The sequence below is a fragment of the Barbus barbus genome (assembly GCF_936440315.1).
Source record: "Barbus barbus genome assembly, chromosome: 2".
Lineage (NCBI taxonomy): Eukaryota > Metazoa > Chordata > Actinopteri > Cypriniformes > Cyprinidae > Barbus > Barbus barbus.
This window is the reverse complement of record NC_136730.1, coordinates 30,983,824-31,009,909: the sequence shown is the minus strand read 5'-3', so window position 1 is coordinate 31,009,909 and position 26,086 is coordinate 30,983,824. Positions and strand designations below refer to the sequence as shown.

The 26,086-nt window shown below is 36.8% G+C and overlaps 4 protein-coding genes across 5 annotated transcripts in view; 1 reads left to right on the top strand and 3 right to left on the bottom strand.

Annotated features, from left to right (window-relative positions):
* phka1a (phosphorylase kinase, alpha 1a (muscle)) overlaps positions 1-6,125 on the bottom strand; it is a 40,745-nt gene extending 34,620 nt beyond the window's left edge. Inside the window, exons 1-12 of one of the 2 annotated variants that reach the window (XM_079433427.1) lie at positions 5,853-6,125; positions 5,539-5,677; positions 4,594-4,752; positions 4,042-4,089; positions 2,815-2,983; positions 2,163-2,245; positions 1,970-2,050; positions 1,268-1,366; positions 980-1,126; positions 838-891; positions 595-717; positions 13-108 (exon numbers count right to left, since the gene is read on the bottom strand). In XM_079433427.1, coding sequence (XP_079289553.1) covers positions 13-108; positions 595-717; positions 838-891; positions 980-1,126; positions 1,268-1,366; positions 1,970-2,050; positions 2,163-2,245; positions 2,815-2,983; positions 4,042-4,089; positions 4,594-4,752; positions 5,539-5,616 — 1,137 coding nt within the window. In that variant the 5' untranslated portion in view covers positions 5,617-5,677; positions 5,853-6,125. The remainder of the gene's footprint in view (positions 1-12; positions 109-594; positions 718-837; positions 892-979; positions 1,127-1,267; positions 1,367-1,969; positions 2,051-2,162; positions 2,246-2,814; positions 2,984-4,041; positions 4,090-4,593; positions 4,753-5,538; positions 5,678-5,852) is intronic. The other variant, XM_079433426.1, reaches the window with a different exon arrangement.
* A 2,699-nt stretch (positions 6,126-8,824) lies between these two features.
* On the bottom strand, positions 8,825-10,676 carry leap2 (liver-expressed antimicrobial peptide 2). Its single transcript, XM_079432943.1, has 3 exons — positions 10,539-10,676; positions 9,933-10,102; positions 8,825-9,818 (listed from the first exon to the last, which is right to left on the bottom strand). The coding sequence occupies exons 1-3, from the start codon at positions 10,605-10,607 to the stop codon at positions 9,779-9,781; spliced, it is 279 nt and encodes a 92-aa protein (XP_079289069.1). The 5' UTR covers positions 10,608-10,676; the 3' UTR covers positions 8,825-9,778.
* Positions 10,677-15,396: 4,720 nt separating this feature from the next.
* Positions 15,397-18,188, bottom strand: LOC306882627 (bone morphogenetic protein 15-like). The gene is made up of 2 exons (XM_079437408.1): positions 17,371-18,188; positions 15,397-16,966 (listed from the first exon to the last, which is right to left on the bottom strand). The coding sequence occupies exons 1-2, from the start codon at positions 17,714-17,716 to the stop codon at positions 16,158-16,160; spliced, it is 1,155 nt and encodes a 384-aa protein (XP_079293534.1). The 5' UTR covers positions 17,717-18,188; the 3' UTR covers positions 15,397-16,157.
* got2b (glutamic-oxaloacetic transaminase 2b, mitochondrial) lies at positions 17,469-26,034 on the top strand. The gene is made up of 11 exons (XM_079437393.1): positions 17,469-18,264; positions 20,715-20,889; positions 22,586-22,742; positions 23,224-23,352; positions 23,487-23,546; positions 23,740-23,901; positions 24,213-24,317; positions 24,452-24,602; positions 25,108-25,273; positions 25,354-25,504; positions 25,610-26,034. The coding sequence occupies exons 2-11, from the start codon at positions 20,807-20,809 to the stop codon at positions 25,730-25,732; spliced, it is 1,287 nt and encodes a 428-aa protein (XP_079293519.1). The 5' UTR covers positions 17,469-18,264; positions 20,715-20,806; the 3' UTR covers positions 25,733-26,034.
* The last annotated feature ends 52 nt before the right edge of the window (positions 26,035-26,086 follow it).

Here is a 26,086-nt window from a genome sequence, read left to right as displayed (position 1 = left end):
GGAATGTCTCACCTTATCTGGAGGAACGCTATAGAGTTCAGGCAACAGCCGTATTCCATCCTTCTGTTTGATCATGGTACCTTCCAGGGCTTCCCGATACTCCTGAACCTGAGAGGACAGAAATGTGGAACTATAACCTGCCTGCTTCTGCAGCACAAACATATTTTTAACCTCTTGAAAGACTCTCTCAAGCTTCGTCTTTGCTGAAATCCCTAGACTAGCTGCCAGAAGGCACCAGCATTCTAAACTACATGGGTTTTACAATCTGAACAGACTCCCAAGTTATTACAAAACTCTGAATCATACAGTAAACTCATGCAGAACCAAATGAAAACAATGTGTTCTAAAAGCAGTTCAAAAGTATTAAACATGCGACTGGATGGAATTATAGTTTAATACAAGACCATTTTCTGTGAAATCTGCCCCAAATCTGTATATTTTGTGACAGTATCTTTATCCACATTTTGAAGCAAATAAAAATTAAACATCATATGCAAAATATATTGTAATAGGTTTGATAAGAAAACATCTTATCACATTTACATCACTCATGTTTCCAGAACGAGACTGGCTAAAAATTCTGAATGAAATTACCTGCTCTGGACTGTTGATAAAGATGCCATCCAAGATCAGATAGGTCCAGAAAAGTGGCCACTCACATTCAATGTTTTCAAAAAGCTTCAGCTCAGCAGATTCATAGTACAGCCTGTTGGGGTCCTATAGGAAAAAATTAGGACATGTATTTTTAAAAAGTAAATAAAAAAAAATAATATATATATATTAATTTAGGTTATTACAATTTGTCTATGTATTAAATATACTGTGTGATATACTGACCTCTTTAGGAGTTTTGTGGCCATCTCTAAGGAAACGACAACAGCCATATCTTCCCTACAGACAAAAAGAGTGAGAGTGAGAGTGAGAGTGAGAGAGAGACAGCTGTTAAACAAGTTCCTCATGTCTGAGATCAAGTTCTGACCTGGAGTTTGGAGATGATTTCCTCCTTAGTGATATTGACTAACTCCATGTCTTCCACAGCAAAAGCTGGATATGAAATGATGGACAGGAGGCCAGCATCCACCTCTTTAGACATTGAAGCTCTGGGCAACATGGAGCTCAGAATGGACTTGAGAGGAATATGTGGTAGTAAGGAAATGGTTTCAAGGAAAGGAAATGGTAATCATTTTAATCTTTTTTTATCAAGTCAGTTGATGACGAACACGCATGCATAGGAAAATTCAGAGCACTACAACCTCTATAGCCTCACCTGACAGTGCTGGATATCATCTGCTAAGATATGAACCACAGAGTCAGGTCCCCCTTTGGCCCCAAATAGGTTTAAGTCATCTAGGGCTTCGAGTGCTGCCTGCAGTTACAAAGGGTCCATTGTGGGGCTGTTACAGTATTCTGTCTTGGCAAGAATCTCAATTCAATGGTCACAACAAAGCCGATATTCATTCAGTGTGTACTGAAATCCAGGGCCACAGACAACAAATCAGGCATAACCTTCTCTGCCAGACATGACCTTTACTCTTGTGTTTAGTGTTGAGATCATTGAGGCTGCCACATTTTTTACAGATTTTCTAAATTCAAACCAGTACAATGTATTAAAAGGGCTAGTTCCCTGACCTTAGAATCGTACTCAGTCTTCTAGGACAGAGAAAGAACAACTAGAATCTTTCTGCTCTGAGCAAAGTGTCACAATAGGAACAAACAGAAATGACACACGCTGGAAGGGAAAGCTGGGAAGGAACATTAATACCAGAGAGGCCATGTTGAGGTTATATTGAGTCACGGTAATATGCAGTGTTCACAAGCACATAACATGAACACCCCCTCCCCATCAAGCCAGTCTGAGAATTCTCAGCTGCTCAGAAGAGGACTGACAGCATTAGGTGGAAGTGTGGAGAGAAAGAGTGTGACAAAAAGAAGGACAATTCTTTTGTCTATTTTGTTTCATCAAACTCACTTTAGCCATCCCGATTGAGCTGGCATTGAGCTCGGGGATCCCCTGATTGGTTTTATCTCCTCTCTCCCACATCCCATAGTCCTGAGCAATCATAGGAGAAAATGCCATTTAGAGACACAGTGTCAATTACACACTAAAATGACTAAAATACACAAACATATAAGGCCTATGTGATCGATACTAAGTGACTTACAGCCACTTTGTAAGCAGATTCAACGTAAAACAGCAGATTTTGGACCACATCCACCTCGTCCTGAGTGTACACAATGTGCAGCCCTAAAAGGACACAAGACATAGCAAAGGATATGTGGGAGAAGATCCATTAATGCTAGGCTCAGTAAACTAACAGTGTCCAATCAGATTCCAGTATTTCTCCCCTAGCAGGTTTTCTATGACTAATTGGACATAGGTAGTTTAGGGCTGTACAATAACAACAATAATCATAATTGTAGGTTACTTCCTTTAAATATGAATTGATTTTGATCGTTAACAGAATTAACAATACAGGTAACTCAAAAATTTAAAGTCTGTCATCAGCCTGTCAATCTGTTTGATTAATCCAAAAAGTAATCCATGTGAATCGAGTGGATTAATTCGATTGCATTGCGTTTACTTGTTCTCATGCATCAAGCAAGCACATTCGCGCCTCAGTTCACCATATTTGATGGGCTCCATGCATGCGTGTTGATCAAAGTCTGTATAATCTTTATTATTTATTCAATTACTTGTGCAAGCCTACTAAAGACTATATTATGTGGACAAAAAGAGGAACAGAAAGAAAACTTTTTTTAGAGGAAGATGTGAGTGCCTTTAAGAGGCGAGCTCTAAAGCGAGACCTGGAGTACCTGAGGCAGTCATCTGAGCCAGGAAGAGAAGAAAGACCGAGGTAGCGTCGAGCTGGAGATGCCCCCATTCCCCGTCACCCACCACAGTGGCACAGGTCTTAGTGTTGTACTTGGCATGGAGGCTGTCCAAAGTGCTCTTACTGTATTTGAACTTCTCCACTTTGTCCAGCTGCATTGATAAAATGTTAGAGGACAAGCGAGAGCACTTCAGAGCACAAAAATTAACACTTCAAACAATATATAATAGACAAAGCAGGGCTCGACATTAACGCTTGTCCGGGACAAGTGAATGTTTTGGACGGGCAAGTGAAAGAGAAATGTACTTGACCAACTACTTAAAGGCAGTTATTATTGTTTTTGGTATTGACTTTGTTTATGATTTAGCCTTTGTTATAGGGGTGTGCGATATATATCGTTTGCGATAATTTCGTAATTGTTGTTTTAACGAGTGTATTGCAAGAATCAAACAAAACACACATACAGAGTGCACACGTAAAATCGTCTAGGTTAGACTAGCTCACGTGCAAGAGCGTTCTTTCGCCGCATGATTCAGTATTACAATGCATGAAGAATGATCAGAAAATTCAAGATGGGAGCAGAAAATGTATATTTATATAATTTCACACGAAAGTGGGTGCATGTGAGATTCAGACAGATTGCATGTACGTGCATTTGTATATTTGTGTGCACATCTTCATGTACACTACAGTTCAAACGTTTGGGGTATGTAATCTCGTATGCTCACCAAGGCTGCATTTATTTGATTAAAAAAAACACAGTACAAACAGTAAAACATTATTATAATTTAAAATAAATCAATAAAATATCAGTGTTAAAAATAGTTAACTGTTTAATATTTTTGTGGAAAGTAAAATATATATTTTCAGGATTCTTCAATAAATTTTAAAAGAACAGCATTTATTTGAAATAGACAAAAATACAGAATAAAACTATTAATTTTATTTTTTTTTGTTTTTTTAATCTTACTGACCCCAAACTTCAGAAGGGTAGTCAGTGTATAGTGTATGCATGCATGTTTATTGGCTTATGGCCTAAATTACAGGCAGATAAACAGAATGGTAAATAAAACATAAATAAAAAGGAAGGTGCTATAAATGCATGCTTTGGAATGTACAGACAAGTCTGGCTGTTGTATATCTTACTACTGTATCTTTTTTATTTTTTAAGCATGTAGTGTGGAGGCCAAGGGTTAATGGCGGGCAGTACCTGTCGCATGATGCACTGAAGAATTCCCCTCATTAATTTCACCACACTCTGAAAGAAGAAGAAAAAAAAAAAAAAGAGATCAAGACACACAGACTGACTACAAAAACAACACTTGGACACAGGCTCAACTGTGACCTTTCAGCTCTTCATTTAATAGCACAGGCAAGAGTAACATGACACATCAGAGCCACTGTAAAGAGACAGCTTAGATACACTGACACATACACACAGTCATGAAAAGACAACTGACCTTTCTTTAAAAAAAAACATGCATGGAAGTAAATAATACGTGAATATTTTGGTATGATTTTAATGTAAAATCATTCAAATGAAACAACAGTTGCCACAAGTGCTCATGTGATCATAAATATTCATCCAGCAGACCATAATGAGTCTGTGGGTTCTTTCTGGGTTCTGTATTATACGTTCTCATGAACAAATGTTATTACTTAATAAATATATTCATAGCTGAACTGGATTAATAAGAGTACTCAATCAATTGATCCTAGCAGAATCAATAACCAACGCACTGCTAAAACTCCCAGTTTGTACCTGCTCAAGCTCATAGGCTTTAGCCTTGTCTTCATCACGGTCTGCGTTCTTCCTGTAAGCCAAACTGAGAGCCCAGACAGACAGGATGCTGTAGACATTGTCCCTCACCCAGGCATCAGGCTGCTCTTTGCTGGCTGGTAACAGACCTGTCACTGGGTCCTACAAGTTATCAATACATTTAGTTAAAAATATCCAGTGCTCAAGGTACTACACTAAATGTGTAATAAATACGCAAGCATTACTTTTACCACATAAAACACAAACACATACTATATATATTATAAGCATATATTACATAAACTATATGTATTATAACTGTATATAAAACAATATATAAAGTAATGTACCATTCAAAAGTTTGAGGCTTAGTTTGAAAATTAAGCTTTATCATCACAGGATTAAGTTATATTTTAAAATATTTATTTAAATTGTAATAATATTTCACTATATTCCTTGTTTTATTGTAGTTTGCATCCAATAAATGCTGCATTGGTGAGCATAAGAGGCATTTTAAATGATACTGTATATACACCTGTGTAAGACATTCCTGGGCAGTTTTCCCTTGTGAAGGTACATTATTTATACACATAAAAACAGGCAACATGTCTGCTACTTAAGTCTAATACTTGAAATGAATTTAAATTAATTTAATAGTTAATTAAATACACTATACCCCGGTTTCACAGACAAATCTTTCTAATTTTGCTGGCAAAAGCCCTGCCCCTGATATCGCATACATGTGTAGACTTGATCTTTTTATTCATAAAAATAGAAAGCTTTTAACCCAACACTAAACTGCACTACTCTTCTCTCTGCATGAATAGAAATCCAAGACAGACCGAAAATATCTCCATATAAGGAATGCAGACATGTTTAGTAAAAACACAAACTATTAAGCGAAGCATCAACAGTTGAAGGAGTCCGTGTAGAAAGGCAGACACTCACTTGGTGACGCAGAATAGTCTGATGAACTATCCGCGCGTAGTTGTCAAGTTTAACTCCAGAATTGCTGCGACTCCTCATTTTAGTTCCTCCTAGCAAGTTTGCGAAAAACCTTTATGCTTCAAAAACCACCAACATTCTCCTGCAACAAACCAATATGAATATTAAGAAGAGGAGGTGAGCTGGATGAACTTGAAACCGAGTTGTCAAACGGCTGCATGCATGGTGTTTAGAAACGCTCGCGCTGCATAACACAGTGTTTACAATGCGTGCTTTTTCCGACAAAGCTCGCGCAGATTCGGTAAATATAAACAAACCTGATCACTAAAAGGCAAAATCCGGAAGGAAAGTAAATTACTCGCACACTCGCACTTATACTGAAGCCAGTTACAGTCTGCTGGGAGGATCTTCCTACTTTTCAAAATAACACCAGTGAGCTCAACTTATATAATGTGGCATAGCCGACAATTTTTTTTAAAGGGAAACAGTTTATGAACTAGTCTGAAAAAGCTTAGGTTGATGGAGTAAGGTAGTAAAAACTTTCACCTCAGAGATTAAACCACATCTTGTTAAAATAGAGGGGACATCTCGTTCCTGACGTCATCTGCGTGCACATTTGAATCCGTGAATCCATGTTTCTTTTGCATTGACATGAGTATGATATTAGGACAAACTAAAATAAAGATTTGCTTTTTTTATACCGTTTAAAAACGAGATTGAAAAATTCACAAACATATTTAAAGTTTAAAAATTCAGTTTAAAATTTAACTGATGCTAGAAAGAAAAAAAAAACAATAGGCCTATATATAAAAAATAACATAAAAATATAAAATAATTAAAATCCCTTGTTAATTCATTTTAATAAATCATCCCCCGACAACTTGTTTGTTTTGATTTATGTCTCTTAATAAATTAGTTATTTTCTTGCTATTATGATTGTAACACACTTTGCAAATCATCAGGCCTATGTATAATTCTTTGTCATAGTTTTCTTGTTTTGAGAAATATATATATATATATATATATATGAATCTGTTTTGTTACATGCATAACATTTAGACGAATCCTCAATTATTTTCCTTTGCATGAAAGTCACCAAAAGCACTATATATTTCCTTTTTTTACATCAGTAATATCATAAGGATGTGTCTCGCATGTGTCCACTTAGTGGCAGTATACTCACATCTTAACATGTGTCTGAGACAGATTTCCAATCATTAAATTTACTTGAAGGAATAGTTTATTTGTTCATTTCTTTGATTGCTTACATCTCATCTTGTATCCTCTGAGTTTCAAGAATAATTATCTGATTTTGTTCTGTCTGCTCCATTCATCATTTTTCACGCCTCCTCTCTCTCAGCTCTAGTTCTGAATGGTGATTTGTATCAAAATCTTATCTTTGCTCTATCACAGCTAATCTTGACTTGTTATTTTGATATAGCCTACCTAATAGGCTATATAGTTATTTCTGAAAAGTTATAATTACGTTGGGATGTTTAAGATGGTTCATTTTTAAAAATCCTTGCCTTTTTACAGAAAAAAATGCAGATGTGGTTTTAAAAAGGTAGAGCAAAATGTATTCTATATTTACAGAACAATCTGTAAATTTTTCAGTTTAAAACTATCATTTACAAAACTTTAACATAGGCTACTTACATCCTCATAAGGTGGTAAAAAGAAAGCCACAAGACAAATCAAAGTAGCATTTCCACAAACTGAAGTAAATAAGGTACGCATGTCATACACACAAATACAAAACACCATCATGGTAAAACATGACATTAAAATTATGCAATAAACATTCATTTAACAACATAAATTGTAATCAACTACATGAAAATAGTAAGGGAACTTACCATTAGCCAATTAACAGTTTTTGCTGAGACATTTTTACAGTTTTCAAAATTGCAAATATATTTTTCAGTGCTCTTCTTTATTATGGTATGGGTCATCTACTAGTGTTTAGAGTTTTTGTAATGAATGCTCATAATAAAAGAGTTTTTGTTTTCGATGTGATTTATTTAGTCAAGTAGTAATTTAAAGCTTTCTATATATATTTATCATGTCTGTGAGGCATGTATTCACTGACTTTCAGTTCATTTTTGTGAAGCGCTCCTGTTCAAGACGAGACGGCAGAAAGCGCATCGTTGTTTTCTTTATTTTATACAATTATTTTATAACTATTCTGGCATGACAGTACCCAAATAAACCACAACATTAACACTGATGCATGTGTGTGAAAGAATGTGAGCATGTGTATGAATGACAGCGTGTAAACTCCATTTCTACTAAACACATTTTACATTTTGTTTTTACAAATTTTGCACTTACAGTTTGTTTCATATGCCATGAATACTGATCATGCATCACTGTCAATTTTCATGATCTCTTTAGCATAATTGATGTAGTCATGAAGAAGCCCCATCAGCACAGCAAGTGATATCTTTTACAACATCCAGGGCAGAGTCCTTCTTTAATATCACTGTTGCATCAGTTTGGGGGAAGTGTCATTCTCCTATATTTTATAAAAAGTTTTGTTGATATTGTGAGTGCACACACATAAAAGTAGACCCTTTACTGTCCAAATGATGTATTACTCTTACCTTTATGAGCAAAAATTACGGCGTAAGTTGTTTCCGTTGAAAAAAATGCAATTGATTGCACTGGTGCCTCCATGTCCTGCGCTTTAACTTCCACTCTCCGCACAAACTACAGATGCAGAGCACATTTATCTAGGTTTAACATTTAAACATTGTTATATGCTTGAACTGTTTTGGTATATCTATAGATTTTATTTTAGGCAAGTCGTGATGATTTGAGAAGGCTAAATTGATCAAACATGGCTATGATCAGCCTGCCGGTCTGCCGCTGGCTGCTTGGTCGTTACTTTAAGAAAGAAAGAAAAATATTTTAGAAGGGGGAAAAAGACAGCCTCGGGTCAGACTCGGGCTGGTAATTCTGTCAACCTCTCGGACACGGGCCGGGCTAGGGCCTGAGCATCTAATTTGAGACCCTAGCCACCCCCCACCCCACACACACCCCTTGCAGCAGGGCCCAGTGAATGCTGTCCAGGGGGCCCAGAATCCGTAGCGGCGCCCCTGATCACACCACAGTCTTGCATGACAAATCTATAACAGTGATTGATGTCCAGCTATTCAGGCCCAATTCACGAATATTTACATTTTTAAATGCTCTGACAGAATTAAGGTTTTCCTGGAACTGCAACAAAGTGCATTGAACTGTGCAACTGTATGCAATAAATGGAGTTCATGATAAAAAAGCCATTTTCTCAGAACGTTTTTATTTCAGAACCCCAAAGTTCACTCATATGAGACATGCACATATAAAGTTACAGTACAGTAAATATAACGTATAAACCTTATAGTCTTATATAGTCAGATACATAAAAATGGAGCTTTAAATGAACTGTTGAGTCATACAAAATGAAAAGAGAAATACAATAAATAGTAGTCCCATACTGAAATGATGCTTGTAAATCCTGATCTATGAGATGAGGTGGAGATACTTGAATATAACAACATAAATAGTGACAGGTAAATGAGACTAAAATTAAATAACACAAACGTGAGCACACAGATAAAGGCAAAGGATGGAGGCAAATGGTTAATAATATCTAGGCACAATCAATAATGGCAACCTTTGCACTTTCTCTGTCCCCTTTTCTCCAGACTAGCTTTGGTTCAACGACATTTGGGTTGAGCTAAGGCACTAGCTGACACATTTGCCTACACTTGCATATAGCTTACAAGTAACATGATCTAATACAACAGACCAGTTTCCATGTTTGGACTAAGCTTAGTCCTGAGATGAGCTATTTGTGCCAAAGGCTATTCTCTGCTCTATGGTCATCCAGGGAAATCTGGTTCAGGGAAACTGACCCAAAACACGATAATTTATCACCTTCCCAGCACCACCTGAAATACGTCTATCGAAAATCCCACTCATAATGCTTCTTGTATATAGCAATACCATTGTGCAAGTGAATTATGAGGTTTATGTTGATTTTCTTTGCTCTCTCAAAAGAGTCCACATGTTACATGTACCTTAGGATAAGCACAATCTTGCAGAACATTACCTATTGCCTCCTTTGTGGCTTACTATATGTCTAACTGATGATTAACTGCATTGCACATTCGGTTGCCTCCTGTTGCTCACTGAATCAAGCTCTCGTCATGCATGATGGTGTGAAAACGTCAGATCAGAGAAGGAAGGAGTCTTCATTTTAGGAATTGATCGGTTGGCTGTAGGAACAGTGGCCTTTTCTGTGGAACAAAATAAAACTTGAGAATCGGTAAAACTTACATTTCTTGTTTAAAAATATATGTTTGAAAGTATTGTTAGCAGGACAAAAATACTTGATGAAAAAATGCATTCACCTGCATATTCCTGTCGAACACTCATAGTTGTTTTGGCAGTAGGCGCCGTGAGGTTTAGTACCCATGATCCTCCATAACGGGGTCATTCGAGCCGTTCTCTTCAGTGACCTTTGAACTTCCTGCACAGAAGTTGAAGGTGTATCCGACTTTGGCACAGGATTGCAGGTCACCTGAAACATACAATGCATCATGAGCTCTACTATAATAAAAGGTAATATCTGTTTAATAAAAAAGATACAATTCTACAACTGTTTCTTCATAGTTTACGTAGTTATGTTTTGTGAGTTTGGACTATTAGGTTAATAATATATCATTTTAATTTTTCAACAAAATCTAAATGAATGAATACAAGTAAAACAAAATTATATTTGACAGCATCATGGCTCCTTTAAAATAGCTCCACCTTTAAAATATAATATAAAAAAAAAATAAGCAATAATATTAAATACTTATTATTTAAATAGTACAGGTTAATAATTAAAATAAAATTAGTATTTTAGGTGATCTAAAAAAAAAAAAAAAAAAAAAGATTCCCAAGTGAACACAATAACATATCAAAAGTCAACAGTTTACGGAGCTATGAACAATGGAATTTTTCAAATTTACCTGCTGGACAAGTACCAAAAACACAAGGCACCAGGCGAGAAGAGCCCCTCTGTGATTGTGATCCTGCATGCTGAATGAGAAACGTTTCAGTTGCTGTCACAGTGATCTCACAGCGACACTGACGACCGAGACGATGCACTGTCTTATATACCCTCCAGTCAGCAGAAGAGAGACTCTCTCTCATCCCTTTCTCTCTCTCTCTCTCTCTCTCTCTCTTTCTCTGTCTCTGTCTCTCTGCTTTTTCTTTACCAGATGTGGCACATGTTTGCTTAATGTTTGTGATTTGGATAAGCTGTCCTCTGGGGCTCTGGGTGAGAATGCAGCCAGAGTTGAGAGAAGCAAGTCATATTTTTGACTTGCTTGTCAGCATTTTAGAGTTCAGTGATGTTTTACCAGAGTTTATTGAACTAGACAGTTATGCAGTGGTATTTACTAATATAAAAACAGGTTTAAATATGTAGATGAGATGATACATGTCAGATAGATTCTAAGGCTTCTGAATCAACATTTACCATCCTGTTTCTTCAAAGTTCCTTTGACATAGTTCTTCTGTCTGCCTTTTATCATATCCACATGCACAGGGGCCTTGAAAAAGAACAATGGCTGATTAGAGGATCTGCTGTCTTTTAATGAAGAATAACAAATGGACAAAAGCACAATGGAAAAAAAGTCGCAGCAAAAGTGGCAGCGGGTCAGACATGAGTCGAACCACTGATCCAGCTCATCACAAAGGTTCCACACTGCATCATGGTGTTTACTGGAAATGATGTTGCTTATCATCTTGGGATTGTCAGCTCACATAAATAATACCCAGCACTGTTTCATAAGCTGGTGGCCTTGTTTTACATATTTCTAGCATGCTCGCTGTATTGGTCATAGTATTGTGATAGAGCTCAAGGTTGGAATTATCAAGGTTCTGCAGGTTTCTTCTTGAGCGAGAGGCAAACACGATTTGTTCAGATCAATGTTGCATCTAAAACTATATTGGTTAAGTGTTTATTGAGGTCAAGCTCAGTATACTACCTGACTAGGACTGGCCTTTCTTCTTTATGCTTGTGGTGTTTACACTTCTGTTCAAAATTTGTTGTTTTTTTAAGTAATTAATACTTTTATTCAGAAATGACAAAGGTTAATTGATCAAAGGTGACAGTAAAAACATTTATAATGTTACAAAAGTTTTTATATTTCAAGTAAAGGCCATTTTTTTAGCTTTCTGTTCATCAAAGAATCCTAGAAAAAAAAGTACCAGGGTTTTCACAATATTAAAATATTAAGTGCAACTGTTTTCTTCATTGAAAATAATATGAATTGTTTCTTTATTTTGTCTTGTTTATCATTTATTTTAAATGATTTATTTGCATTTATGATACAGGGAGAGAAAAACAACAAACAGACAAAAGGGTAGTGATGCTGAATAATAAAATAAATAAATATATACTCATATTAATAGGCCTACATAAAAGTAAAACACTGAAATAAGATATCACCAAATTAGCTTTTTGGAATGATTACTGAAGGATCATGTGACACTGAGGACTGGAGTAATGCTGCTGAAATTTCAGCTTTGCCATCACAGGAATGAACGGCATTTTCAAATATATTCAAATAGAAAACAATTATTTTAAATTGTAATCATATTTTACAATATTATGGTTTTTCCTATATTTTCAAGCATAAGAGATTAATATTAAAAAGTCTTTGAACAGTAGTGTATAGTTAATAACTCTGAACTCTTTTTTTATTATTATTCACAAAGTCAGAAATGCTGGCTAAGACATTACTTGAATAGTCAAACTTGTGATATAAGGTGTGCGATTCAGGCCACTGTAAACATATACGTTACAGCTTTTGAAATGTAAATCTAGCTTGACGAAAAATAACCTTTGAGACATTAAGCAGGGTTGGTTGAGTAATCAGCATGAAATGAGGTGAACAGAAAACCACCAATCATGTGTTATAATGATCAGGAAACTTTTCTGTCAAGAAATCTGTATCTAGCTCTATCTGCACAGACATGACTCTTCTCAGATCACTGTTAGTATGATTGGGGGAAAAAATTATTTTTTGGGATTAACACGAATTTGCAGTGTAAAATGCAAATGAGTTCACTTTACATAGATTTGATGAACAAACCCGGAGGGTTTTTTGGAGATAATTCTGTGAAATGAACTACAGATGATGGAGCAATACTGGAAAATTCTATCATTTGAAAAAGATAAGAAACTAAATTCCTTCCATCAGTATAAGAAAACCTTTCAGGGGTTCAGCTGCAGGGGAAGAACTACCGTAGGTCTATATATTCATTATCCTAACAATCTCTCTATATGAATCAAATGATGACAACTCTTCAGGGTGTTCCTTCAGTGCTCCAGGGTCAAGGTCAGCAATCGTTGTCCCCGTTTGACATGTTTGTCAGTTTTGGCACTTAGTCAAAAGATTGCAGACAAAGTACACCATCCCGCCGGGAAGTGAAACAATTATCAGTTGCCAAAGAGGAGAAAAGGGCCTTGGCAGATTCATCCAGTTTTATTCCATCCAGTTTATAGAATATAGTCTACCTGCGCTTACATCTGTGCATCTAAAGAGCTTTAACTTTGACTCATGTAGTTCAGTTCTAACTTCTCTGCTCCTTTGTGACAGAAAAACGAGGGAAAAAGTGATATAATACAGATTACCTTTGTTGATAGGCTTCTCTATTCGATAACATCAAGTTTATATAAAGGTAAGCCTGACCTATGACCTTCTGATTAACATAAAATGACCAATACAGTTTGTTTTTCTTGGAGATAGATAAATTGGCCTCAACATAAAGCAGAATGTTAAACAATATACAGACTTAGATTTATGAGGTTTCATTTGTGCCAAAAAGGACTTGATTGCTTTGTACTATGCATTTTTCCACGTCTACAATCATTTTGCATTTGTAAAGGTTAATGAATAAATGATAATGTGTATGTTCTTTGTTTATGCCATCTTGTTCTGTCATTTATGGGAAACTATTTCCAAAAGTTATGCCATATGTTTGCACCAAAACACAATCTGTTTGTTTCTAAACATATTATGACAAAGTACAAAGATTAAACCTAAGGTCTGTAAATTCAAGTTTATAGAACAGAAAGAAAAAAATGCTTTAAAAGTTTTAGAAAACGAATTATTTAAAAAAAATAAAAATAAATCTATTTGTTTACATGGATATCTGTTAAAATGTGTTTAAGAAAGCTCACTGAGAGCAGTAATATATAAAGCAACAGGTAGGACGACACAAGAAGACAAACACAAATAGACCACAGAGATAAAACAGTAGATATAAATGTACTGTACAAAGTCAGTTTTTTTGGGACAAATGGAATGGCATAGAGACTTTTGACTCCTCTGTTCTTATAGGAGATTTATGTGATTTAAGGGGTTATGTTGTAAGACACTACAGTATGGTTTGGCTTAAGATCCCAGACCTTCTCTACAAAGTCCATAGACAATAATCCATATTTCTTATCGTACTGCTCAAAGTGTTGCTAGGTGTTTAGCAATGTTGTACATGCTGTGTTTCACACTGTTAAAGGGATGTAAATGAAAAAGATCGATTGTATGGACATAAAACACTGAGACATTGCTCAAGTTATCTTCTTTTATGGTCCACAAAAGAATGAAGTTCATACAGGTTTGGAATAACATAGAACAAGTAAATGACAGAATGTATATTTTTGGGTGAACTGTAAACTCTAAGAGCTGCTCTATAAAAACAGGTTTTGGCTGATGGCTTTTTCCAGCTCAAATTGTTGAGGACAATCCACAACCTTTTAAGTTTCTCTCATGTCTTCTTGCCTTTGTGTCTTTATCTGACTGACCATCTTCGGACAGAGATGTTCTAATTGGCCTCTGACTGCTATTGTTTTGTGGTTGTAATCAGTTCTGCCATTGAGACGCTGCTGAATTTATTTCTTACGTCCTTCTCAGTTTACCTGAGCTCACAAGTTCTTCAGTATTCATTGTTCTGTGGTGCACTGTTGTCGCCCCCTTCTTCCAGGTTAGTTTTTCTGATTCAGTGTTTGCTAGAGTAAAGCAGTGTAGAACTTTCTTTAGTTTATTGTTCTATTATTGTGTTGAGAAAGTTATGCCTGTTCTGTGAATTGTCACCTTGTTCCTCTTTTCGATAACAGGCCACGGACTGTGTGTGCTCCTCCTGACAACGCTCGACAGGCACATTTGTAAATACACTTTGAGAGAATCTTTACATTACATTGTGGGGTATTTAGAACCATCACGAATGGTGGCTTCCTCATTTTTATAGAGTTGGCAAACTTTCACTCTAACTGTGTGTGTGTGTGCGTGCATATATATGAACCAGAAAAATCTGAACCATTTTAAGGAGCTATAGATATGACAAATCACATTAATTTTCAAACAAACTGCAAAATAAAGAGCACTTTTTTAAAGGTACTGTATATACATTGTCCACAGCAATTAAAAAATATATTTTCCATGTCCAAAATGCCATAGAGCAAATGTTTGCTAGTATTCCTCATTCGTTTAAATGTGTTTGGTAGCCTACGCAATAGGCATAACATTAAGACTGACACAAGGATGTTCAAAACATTCTTCCAGCATGTCAACATCTTGCCCTGATATTGCAAAGAGACTGAGCATTTGCATAAGGTTCTGAATGCACTTTTACCCACATTTACACCAGCTCTATAACATCAAAAGAAGCCAGTTCAGACCAGCATTCCTGCACTCATGATATTGACTAGAGCTGAAGCACAGCTGGGGAAGAGCGTCCTCTACTGACCAAATCTAAGCATAACCAAACAAAAGAGAGGCAAATGACCACACAAGCATATGTAAGTTTGCTTTCTTTTTTATACAAAATAACTATTTTATTTAATCATATTTCATCATGGGATTAAAACAATTTTAAGTTCATTGATTTTAATTTCTCCTCTAAGAAATACATCTATGCAAGTCTCTCTTTCGTATACTTAGAGGATGTCTTCTTTGAGGTAGTGCAAATTTGGCATTTGCTCCTTTTCTCCGCTTGCTTTCAAATGCTGTGCCCTTTGTCAAAGATGGACAAAATCTGTGCTTTCAGAAAGAGAGTACAAATGCAACAGACCACAATATTAAAGCCTATAAGTCAACAGATAGGGCTTTCATGCTTCGTTATTTTTTTCTTATCCATTTTCCTATTTTCTTTAGACAGATTTTCAGTACAGTGTTTTCAATAAAGTGCCAAAATTTTCCATCTCCCTCCATAAATACATTATGAAAGATGTCACATTAATACACACTACACAGAAACCAAAGAACATACATAGACAAAGAGTAAATAGAAAAGAAAAATTACATGATATTAGCTCATTCATTTAACAATCAGAATCCACTTATTAATACCTACATCCCCAAAAAGTCAGGTACTGCGAGAGATGAGACTGAATTGACCACTCTCCACAATTCCAGTCTTACAGAAACCTCTCTGTGTGAGTGATGTTAGTACTGCACACGAAAAGGCAACAGGCAAATCAAACCCAATATAGCCATTCCTTCTCCAACTGTGCTGGTACAAATTCACATCGTCCTTTAGGACCATTCAGTTCTTGTCCTTATCTGACCCTGAGCCCAAAGTCATCTGCAGGTGCAGGAATCTGCAATCATATCTTCATATTCTTTATAAACTATGTTTCCGTTCCTCTCCATCATCAGCACACTGACAGGTTTGTATTTATAAGGAACACAAGAGGGCAACGGGATATCTGCCACACCAAGCTCGCTGATGAACGTCTGCATGATCGCGTGGTTGGGTGAATTGTAGCCGTAATGCAGGATACGAGGGCAGTCTCCCATACAGTAACGAGGATTGTACTTGTGGGGTGCAATGATCCAGTGGTCCCATCCCAAATCTTTGAAGGCCACACGGTAGGAGTGTAGCTTGCACTGGTTTTTGGCCACGCTGTTCGGCCCTTGCTTGTAGTTGGGGATGTCAGAAACGATGCTCCCAGGTTCCTTAGACCGACGGGTCCTGGGGCGGGAAAGGGGTGTGAAGTACTTCCCCCACTCCACAGGCTGCTTGTTCTCCTCCAAGAAGAGCAGCAAAACAGGAGCTCGAAGGTGGTGTTGAGGTGGGAAGTGTTTTCGATGTGTAATGGACCTGGCATGTTCTTGTTGTGTGCATTGATAATGGGCAAAGAGGGATACATGGCCATCTTTCGACTCAGACACGTGGCTTGTGACATTAGATTCGGTCCACAGGCTTCGAGGACCCATAATGACATGGTCACCTGCAGGAAGATCTTCAAGAGACGTGACTCTTGCCTCACAGATAAAAGGAAGATGCGATGACACAGGCGACCTTAGGTGCATAAAAGACGCCCTCACCAATTTGTCCAAAGAGAGGTTTTTCAGTTCATATTTCACTGTGTAGGTGTACTGAAGGTCTAGTCCAGTAGTGGTTACAGATAGGAGAGAGACAAAGAAAATAAATAATCAGACAATAGGCCTAAATGTTTAAAAATACACCTCTAGTAGTTATTAAGACCTCTTAATAATAAAGGTTACAACAGGAGTTTTCATTACAGCAATGCCATAAAAGAACCATTTTGGGCTTCCAAAAGACCCTTTAAGTAAACAGTTTTTAAAATAACTTTTTTTGTGAAGATAATATTTTAATCATCTGAAACGGATTTTTCCACTATATTTGTACAATGGAAAGACCCATAGATGTTAAAAGTTCTTTGTGGAACATTAGAACGTATGATTAAGCATCTTTTGTAACACATAACATAAGGCATCATGCGCTCTAGATGTACTTGTGTATATGAGATGAGACAGAGTGATTTACCACTTGAGGTTGGGATGAAGTGCTTTTCAGTGGTGGACGCTTGAAGCAGCCTTACAGTGTTGGAGCCAAATAACTTGTGCTGTTTTGGTCGTCCATCTGCATCCGCCGCCATCCTGTATAGACTTAACATGAGTCGCATAGCTTCATCTTCAGTTTGGCTTTCTAGGAAAGGTCTAAAATTAGAGTTCCTCTGTTTGGGGTGTCGATGTGGGCGAACTTCTGTACTGGCGACGCCAAAATGTGACGGAGAGGCCATGTTTCCGGCCACGCGGGCAGATAAGTGCAGCACAAACAACCAGAACAGTGCGCAGAGTCTCAGACAGGTGTGACTGCTGCTAGCCTTCATGATCTGCCCCTCGTACGGACGAGTGCCACCTGAAAGGCTACCATCGTCTAAGACAATCAGCGGGCGGAATTCAACCTAAACATCACCTGAGCTCGACAACCTTTCTGCTGCACCGCTAATCGTGTGACGTCATGCCCAATTACCTGTCAGACGTCAGCGCTGATCTCTTTTGCTCGTGCGCCACATGGTCTTTAAAGGGGACCTCTTATGCTTTTTTCACTTTAAACTTCCATTAGTTCATAATGTTGCTGTTTGAGCATTACATGGATGTGCAAATTTACAAAGCACAATGTCCTCAGGGAGTAAGCGCTGTTTTCTGAGTTTTCTCCTCCGTTGAAGTCGCGTTCCGGGGCGGAGAGGGGATCTCTTTAAACAGTGGACTAAAAACAACTCCTGGCGACAGTGTAAAGCAAGCAACCCAATTTAGCGGAGTAACGGAGGCGCGAGCATAAAGGCAGACCTCTTCTGTTCTGGAGCAGCTCATTTGCATTTAAAGAGACACAAACAAAAACACACGTGACGCGTGGGATTCAACCAGCAAGAAAAAAGTAAGATATATGAAATTACAAAAATAGCCTATTGTTTTATTTTGAAGAGAAAAGAGATGCTATGTCCCTCTTACTTGTTATATTGTGTAAGTTATTATGATGTATCCAAATAATCAATGTTGTTATATTTTCCTTGATTTTTATATCCATGTATTTATGATTTATTCTTTATTGACTTTCTAAAATTTATTTTGTGTTTATGCTTATCTTAATCCTCATCATAAATTTATATTCAAACAATGTTACTCGTTATCTTTTATTTTTGTTTGATGTATGTTCATATGTAATAGTATTCTCCAAAAATATGAATGTTATGCACATTTTATATGGGTATGAAAAATATGTCTTTCTTTACAGGTGTTTTATTAGATATCTTTCCACTACTGCCTGGGTAATAATGTTTCTCAGAATTAGTCATTAAGGGTACTAGATGTAGAAACTGTGTTATTGTAAAATTTGATATTTAAACCTGGTGATTTGCTGTATTTGTTCTAAAGGTGTGAAAACCACACATCTATTTTAACCTCAACATTTGACTGGTCACGAGGTCCTAGCCTAACCTGACCTACTGTAGTCAATATTACTACAACAACAAATGACATTATGGATGAGTAATTCCATTCGAATTCACATTGCTGCTATTATGACATAAATAAATTTGTGGGCAAATACATATGAATACGTCTAGGCCTGTAGTCATGGAATAAATTTACCTTTCAGATGAATCTCTTGTACTGGGAATGCGATTTCAAATTTATTACTTTGACACTTTAAATATGGGTGTGTGTCCTGGTATTCAATTCATTATGAGGACCAAATGTCCCCACAAAGATAGTATTTCCAGTAAAAAATGACCTAGTGTGCACATTTGGTCCTTATGAGGAAAATGTATTTTATTTATTTATTGAAAATCTAAAATGGCAGAAAAATGTAGGTAGGGTTAAGGTATGGGGATAGAAAATACAGTTTGTGCAGTGTAAAAATCAACATGGAAAGCACAACGTGTGTGTGTGTGTGTGTGTGTCTGTGTGTGTGTGTGTGTGTGTGTTGTGATATGACTGATGAATCACCCTGTATATGCTACACTTATCTAAATATATTACGATTTAAAAGTAAATGCAAATTGTTTTTAAGGGGGACATCTTCCCTTATCTTATCCTAGTATTTCTAACTTTCAAACTAATAATTTAAGCATAAAATAGTGTGGTAATGTTCTAAAAATGAATGTTATAAAATATTACAAACAATGTTATCCATTATCTTAACAAAATACTAAGTAGTGGCATACATGCTAATAGTATAATACATGCTATATACAAACAATAAGGCATAACAATCTAAATAATGCATACATAATTGTGTATTTCTTTATGGAGCTTTGACACACTGGCTTTCAAAGGAGCAAAATTAAATTTACATTTTAGATGTCATTCAAGATATGCTTTTATCTAGGGTCACTTAAAAATTAGGAACATCGCATGCCATTCAACCATACAATTGAGCAATGTAGTTAAATGAAACCTCTCTAGCCATGTAATGCACACGTGAAATCAACAGTCTGCACTCATTTGACAATTGTGTGTTAAAACAATAACTCTTTTTGGGCCCTTTATTTTTCATGTATTGATTCAAATCACTATTAGAAGTAATGACTATTAATTAGTATATGGGCAAAATCAGTGTTGGGGGTAATGCATTACAAGTAACGCGAGTTACGTAATAATATTACTTTTTTCAAGTAACTAGTAAAGTAACGCATTACTTTTCAATTTACAAGAAAATATCTGAGTTACTTTTAAAAAAAAGTAACGCCAGTTACTTTTGTCCCGTTTATTGACTGACAGTGCGCTGTGTCATGCTGTTACTGTAGTTCTAGACTAAATGTGAATGCATTAATTCATCTCACTCGCAAAAAACTGATTTAGTATTCATCAAAATTAATTAAAACAAATGCAGAGATTAATATAGAATATGATCCAGTTCAACCATACTAAGCAGCAAAAATGACTTTAGATAAACTAACAATTGTGCTTTGTTGTTTTTTTTTATTGCTGAAGAGTGTTGAACCTTCTTCTCCTGCATTCTACTGCACAGACGTGAATTTACTCTTCCTTCAGCCTGAGGTCTATTCATTACACTTTTTAGTGTGAAAGGGCTTTTACATTTGCTATGATTAGAACTTCTTGTATTAAAAACAAGCCCTGCTCATATTTTAAAAGTAACGCAAAAGTAACGTAACACATTACTTTCCATAAAAAGTAACGAAGTAACATAATTAGTTACTTTTTTAGGGAGTAATGCAATATTGTAACGCATTACTTTTAAAAGTAACTTTCCCCAACACTGGGCAAAATACCCCAAAGCGAACCCTACAATAATTCAGTGTCAGAAACACAACTGAAATCTCGGTTTTAATCACGATCCTGTATTAATCATCCACCTTCCTCTAGATGGAGCTGTCACTCGGCACAGTGTTGCTCGCTGACAGCCGCGTGTCTGTTTCCACTCAGTCTGTGCTTCAGCAGCAGCAGCAGCAGCAGCGATGGCTCTCCTCAAAACCTCCAGGTTCATATCCTCTGCTGGCAGTTTTACACCGTCTTTGGCTTCCCTACCCATTCGAGCCAGGTAAGGGAACTTCAAATAACCCGTCTTTAGTTTTCTGTGACCAGTATGTACGTTTTTAAGAGACTGAATTACTTTAAATGGAATTTTAATACATACGGAATGAAGCATGTTTTTGTTATTTTATCTTAATAATATTAATGCACAAAATTCATTCTTACAGTTCACGCCATGAGATTTGTGCTCAACATCACACACACATGCTGTCAAATGAAGCACTGCAGCTCATGTGGGTGTCGCCAGATATCTGTGGCATAGGCTGCCTTTATTATCTTTAACATCTTCAAGCCCATTTCTAGCAGCTAATGGATGATAGAACTAATAAAGTACAGCGCATCTCCGTGAAACGAGCACTCCGCATCCTTCTGACCTTCATTTAGCATAAGTCAAGAAGTTCAGCATTGCTTTTCGTATTCTGCATTAATTCTTGGTAAGAGCTCTATACTAACGGATTTAGGAGAATACCTAGTATCTCGTGTACTGAACAAATGAATGACTCGCACGCGAACGCTATAGCGTGCTTTTTGGTCTCACTAGGTGTCCTGTGCGCTCATTGGGTGAAACGAGCAGGTTAGCTTCCTGATTGGCCCAGCTTCTTCCGGGTTCCTCCGTCGAGAAATCATGGTAATCTGTGTCCTTTTGCACCACGTTTGGAGGGCAAAGCAAAGCAAAATGACGAACAGAAGACCAGTAACCTTTATTTAGTACATTACGAAGTTTTTCTGAAGTAACACAGCCACTTATGCCACACCAAAAGCCATCATCTCTACATATATTGTAGTTAACACAAAAGGGTTATAGATTCACAACCAAAGCCCTCTTCCATTTTTATTAACAGATTTAATAAACGTTACTCTGCTACTTGTTCATATAAACTGATCGATTGTACAGATTGTGTTTTTAAATTTTCTGTGTAATTTATGCAACAAACAAAAGCTCCTAAGTATTGTCAGCTACTAAGTCAATAGGTTGTATTAAAAACACATAGGATAAATAGCACTGTGACACACAAGCTATGCAGTAGGAGTTTTTGTAACTTGATTCCAGAGCTGACCTTTGACTCCACAGGAGTGCACAGCCTCAAATGCATACTTTGCTGAACGTACAACCATATAGAAGAGCATACTGATAGTATCATGAATGGTATTAGCATCAATAGTAGTTGTTGTTGCTTAGCAGCAAGGTAGTGAATTGTTTGTACTTGTTTGTCTGTGTGTAAGTGTAAGTATGCAGAAAGTCACTTATGCATTGCTCATTAATGTAGCCGTTAATGTGCATGTTTTATTGCAAGGCCTTGTCTTGAACATTGGAGGGGAACAATGCATTTTTTTATTGTTGGGAAGATGGATAGTAATGGTCTCTTTTATTTAAGAGAATTAATTTTAAGTTTGGATTATCTGATTTACCATGCTTGATTATTTTCTGGGACCTGGGTGATTATTTTATTTATTTTTATTTATATATATATATATATATAAATATAGATCTAAATGTATGTTGAAAATATACATACATATATATTTTTAAATATACACACACACATATATACACTATATATATATATATATGTGTGTGTGTATATTTAAAAATATATATGTATGTATATTTTCAACATACATTTTGATCTCCAAAGATTGAATAGTTGGTAGCATTATTTTCAGTAAAAAATTGATTGTCATTTATTTTTTTATTTTTGTAGCTCATGGTGGACTGAGGTGCAGATGGGACCCCCTGATCCCATCCTGGGGGTGACAGAAGCCTACAAACGGGACACAAACTCTAAGAAAATGAACCTGGGTGTGGGGGCATACAGGGACGACAATGGCAAGCCGTATGTTCTTAGTTGTGTCCGCAAGGTATGTACCTTTTCTGTGCCAGCACACATCTAAGTCTTTGCGAAATAGTTCTGTGAGTTTAAACCTGGTGACTGCTTTTCAGAGTAGTAGTGATTTTGGGGGAAAATAATACTCGCAGTGGTGTTCTTTGTAAGATGGTTTATTAAGGTCTTAGGGGGCATGTCTGTGACTGACCAATAGTTTTCAAGGGTACAGATGTTTTTGCATTAGGGTTAGTCTGCTCCAGTGGCATTGGCAAAATTCAGGGGGTGGTGTGTCTGTGTTAACATGCTTTTGTTTTTCTCTATTTCTGCAAAGTCACCCTGAGTTGAGTGATTTGAGAGGCTGCCTCTGTTTAAGCAGTATCCACCAATAACATTCATGACCCTCAGCTTTGTAACTGTGGAGAAGTCATCGTAAACATTCTGTGGAAATGTTTAATCAGTAAAAATGTAGTGAGTATTTATTTTAAATTTTTTTAATGAAGCATGTTTTTGTTTAGGCTGAGGCTCTGATTGGCTCTAAGATGCTGGATAAAGAGTATCTGCCCATTGGAGGTCTGGGTGACTTTAGTAAGGCTTGTGCTGAGCTCGCACTGGGGCCAGACAATGAGGTTCTTAAAAGCAAGAGGGTGAGTAAGTTTCTCTTTGACCTATTGGTTCTTTCATTATTGTATTAACTTTAACACCTTTGACTGTTTTTTTTTTTTTTTATTAATGTTTATTTAGCATAACACTTAAATTTGATTTTCTTTGTCTTTCTTAGAGCATTACTGTCCAGACAATCTCAGGCACTGGTTCTCTGAGTATCGGAGCCAACTTTCTGGTGTGTATTTCATTCATTCTGTTCATTCCTTCAACAAACAAGCTTTGCAGCTGTTTATCATCTCCACATTGAGAAGAAGGACATTTTCTTTGCCTTATATAGTATTACCTTAGAATATGTTAGAAGAAGCAAACACGAATATAGTAATTATATGTCATGTGGTAATTGTTTATCATGTTTTTTTCTCCATTAGTCACAGTTCCACACAGTGGCAAAGGATGTCTATTTGCCGAAGCCATCCTGGGGAAATCACACCCCTATTTTCCGTGATGCTGATATGCAGCTGAAAGCATACCGTTACTATGATCCTGCTACCTGTGGCTTTGACTTTACTGGAGCACTCGATGACATCTCGGTGAGCCAGCATCACACAGTACACTTTCCTATACAGTCTTATGAGCCAGTAAAAACTTGTGTAAAGTTACAAATTCTATTTTAAATAAATGCTGTTCTCTTGAATTATTTGAATTCATTAAAGAATCTGGGAAAAAATGGATCAGTTTCCACAAAAATATTAAGCAGCACCTCTGTTTTTAATGTTGATAATAATAAGAAATGTTTCTTGTACACCAAATCAGCATATTAGAGTGATCTAGTGACACAGAACTAGAGATGTTTGTCTGTCTGAGATGCATTGAATGTTTATCATCTTTTCTTGACCTACAGAAAATTCCAGAGCATGGTGTAATCATGTTTCATGCTTGTGCTCATAACCCCACTGGTGTCGACCCTCAACCAGAGCAGTGGAAGGAGCTCTCAGCTCTCATCAAGGTGCGTGTGTTTGTTGGGGGGGGGGTTATCCCTCATGCCTCCTTCATTTCACATAGGCATTATTTGTAATAGCAAAAATAATGAAGTTGAATGTTGAATGTTGCTTCACCAACTTGTCCACTCTCTCTCTGCAGAAGAGGAAACTTCTAGTGTTCTTCGACATGGCCTACCAGGGCTTTGCTAGTGGAGATATTGATCGCGATGCCTGGGCTGTGAGATACTTCATTGAGGAGGGGCACAATGTCCTCCTGTCTCAGTCCTTTGCCAAGAACATGGGTCTCTATGGTGAGTATATTGTGTTGGACACTGCATTTACACTGTAAACCATTTCCTTTTTTTTTTTTTTTTCTACCAATATCCAGCCCAGATTGGGTCTTGATGTATGTTTAAATAGCAAAAAAAAAAGAAAAACATGACTCGCATGTATCTGAAATCTGGTTATCTGACCTATGAAGTCAGTGACCAAAAAGCAATACACACCTTAGATACACTACCGCTCAGAAGTTTTAATGGATTGAAAGAAATCAGCAATATTGTGAAATATTTTTGCTATTTAAAATTTCATTTCTTTTGTATTTTATTTTCTAATATATTTTATGTTTGTCACAGAAAAAGTTTGCTTTGATGAATAGAGATATTTTGTAACAGTGTAAGTCGTATTTGATCAATGTAAACCTTGCTGACTAAAAGTAAAATATTTAAAAAAGCAAAAAACATATTGACCAAAAACTCTTTAACTCTTCTAATAGTTTTATACACCACCATAATCATACGACTGTGTTTGTCGTAGGTGAGCGTGTTGGAGGGTTCACAGTGGTGTGTGCTGATGCTGAGGAGGCAAAGAGGGTGGAGTCTCAGCTGAAGATCCTGATTCGCCCCATTTACTCCAATCCACCCATGAATGGAGCACGCATCGCCTCCACGATACTCAACACACCAGAGCTGCGTTCTACATGGTGAGACTTGCTTGCATATTCCTTAATAACTTGCTTTTATAAAAGTTCATGCCTTTTTTGACATGCGTGTGTTTCTGTAGGCTGGAGGAGGTGAAGGGTATGGCCGACCGTATCATTAAAATGAGAGAAATGCTTGTGACTAATCTGAAGAAGGAGGGCTCTACTCACAGCTGGCAACACGTGATCGACCAAATTGGCATGTTCTGCTTCACTGGACTCAAACCTGAGCAGGTACAACTCTTTCATACTCAAAAATTTGAATATTTATGCATATGTATAATTAAATGTTGTAAATTGGTACAAGCTCTAACAGTAAGAGATGCTATTGTGTTTCAGGTGGAGCGTCTGACAAAGGAGTTTTCTGTTTACATGACTAAAGATGGCCGTATCAGTGTTGCCGGTGTGACCTCTGGAAATGTGGGATACCTTGCACATGCCATTCATCAGGTGACTAAGTAGATCAAACTTATGTTGAGACAAGAGATTGGTCTACTGGTCCTGTTTCTGTTAGTCCGCCCCACTATTCCTCTTTGGACTCAGATCTCAGCTTCACTTCATTTGGCTGTTTTACTAGGTCAACATGAATCCCGAACATGTTCAGGATGTCTAGTGGTAACCATCTCACAGGATCTCTTGTAGTTCTGTTACTAATAAGCACATTTGAGAACATTTTTCATCCTGTTAAAATTCTGTATGAACTTTATTTATTGTGTGAGTGAAGTAAAATGAACAACAATAATAAAGGGTATTGTGTCCATTTAATGATGTTTTGTTAATTTCATTGTTAGGGGACAGAATAAAACGCACACACAC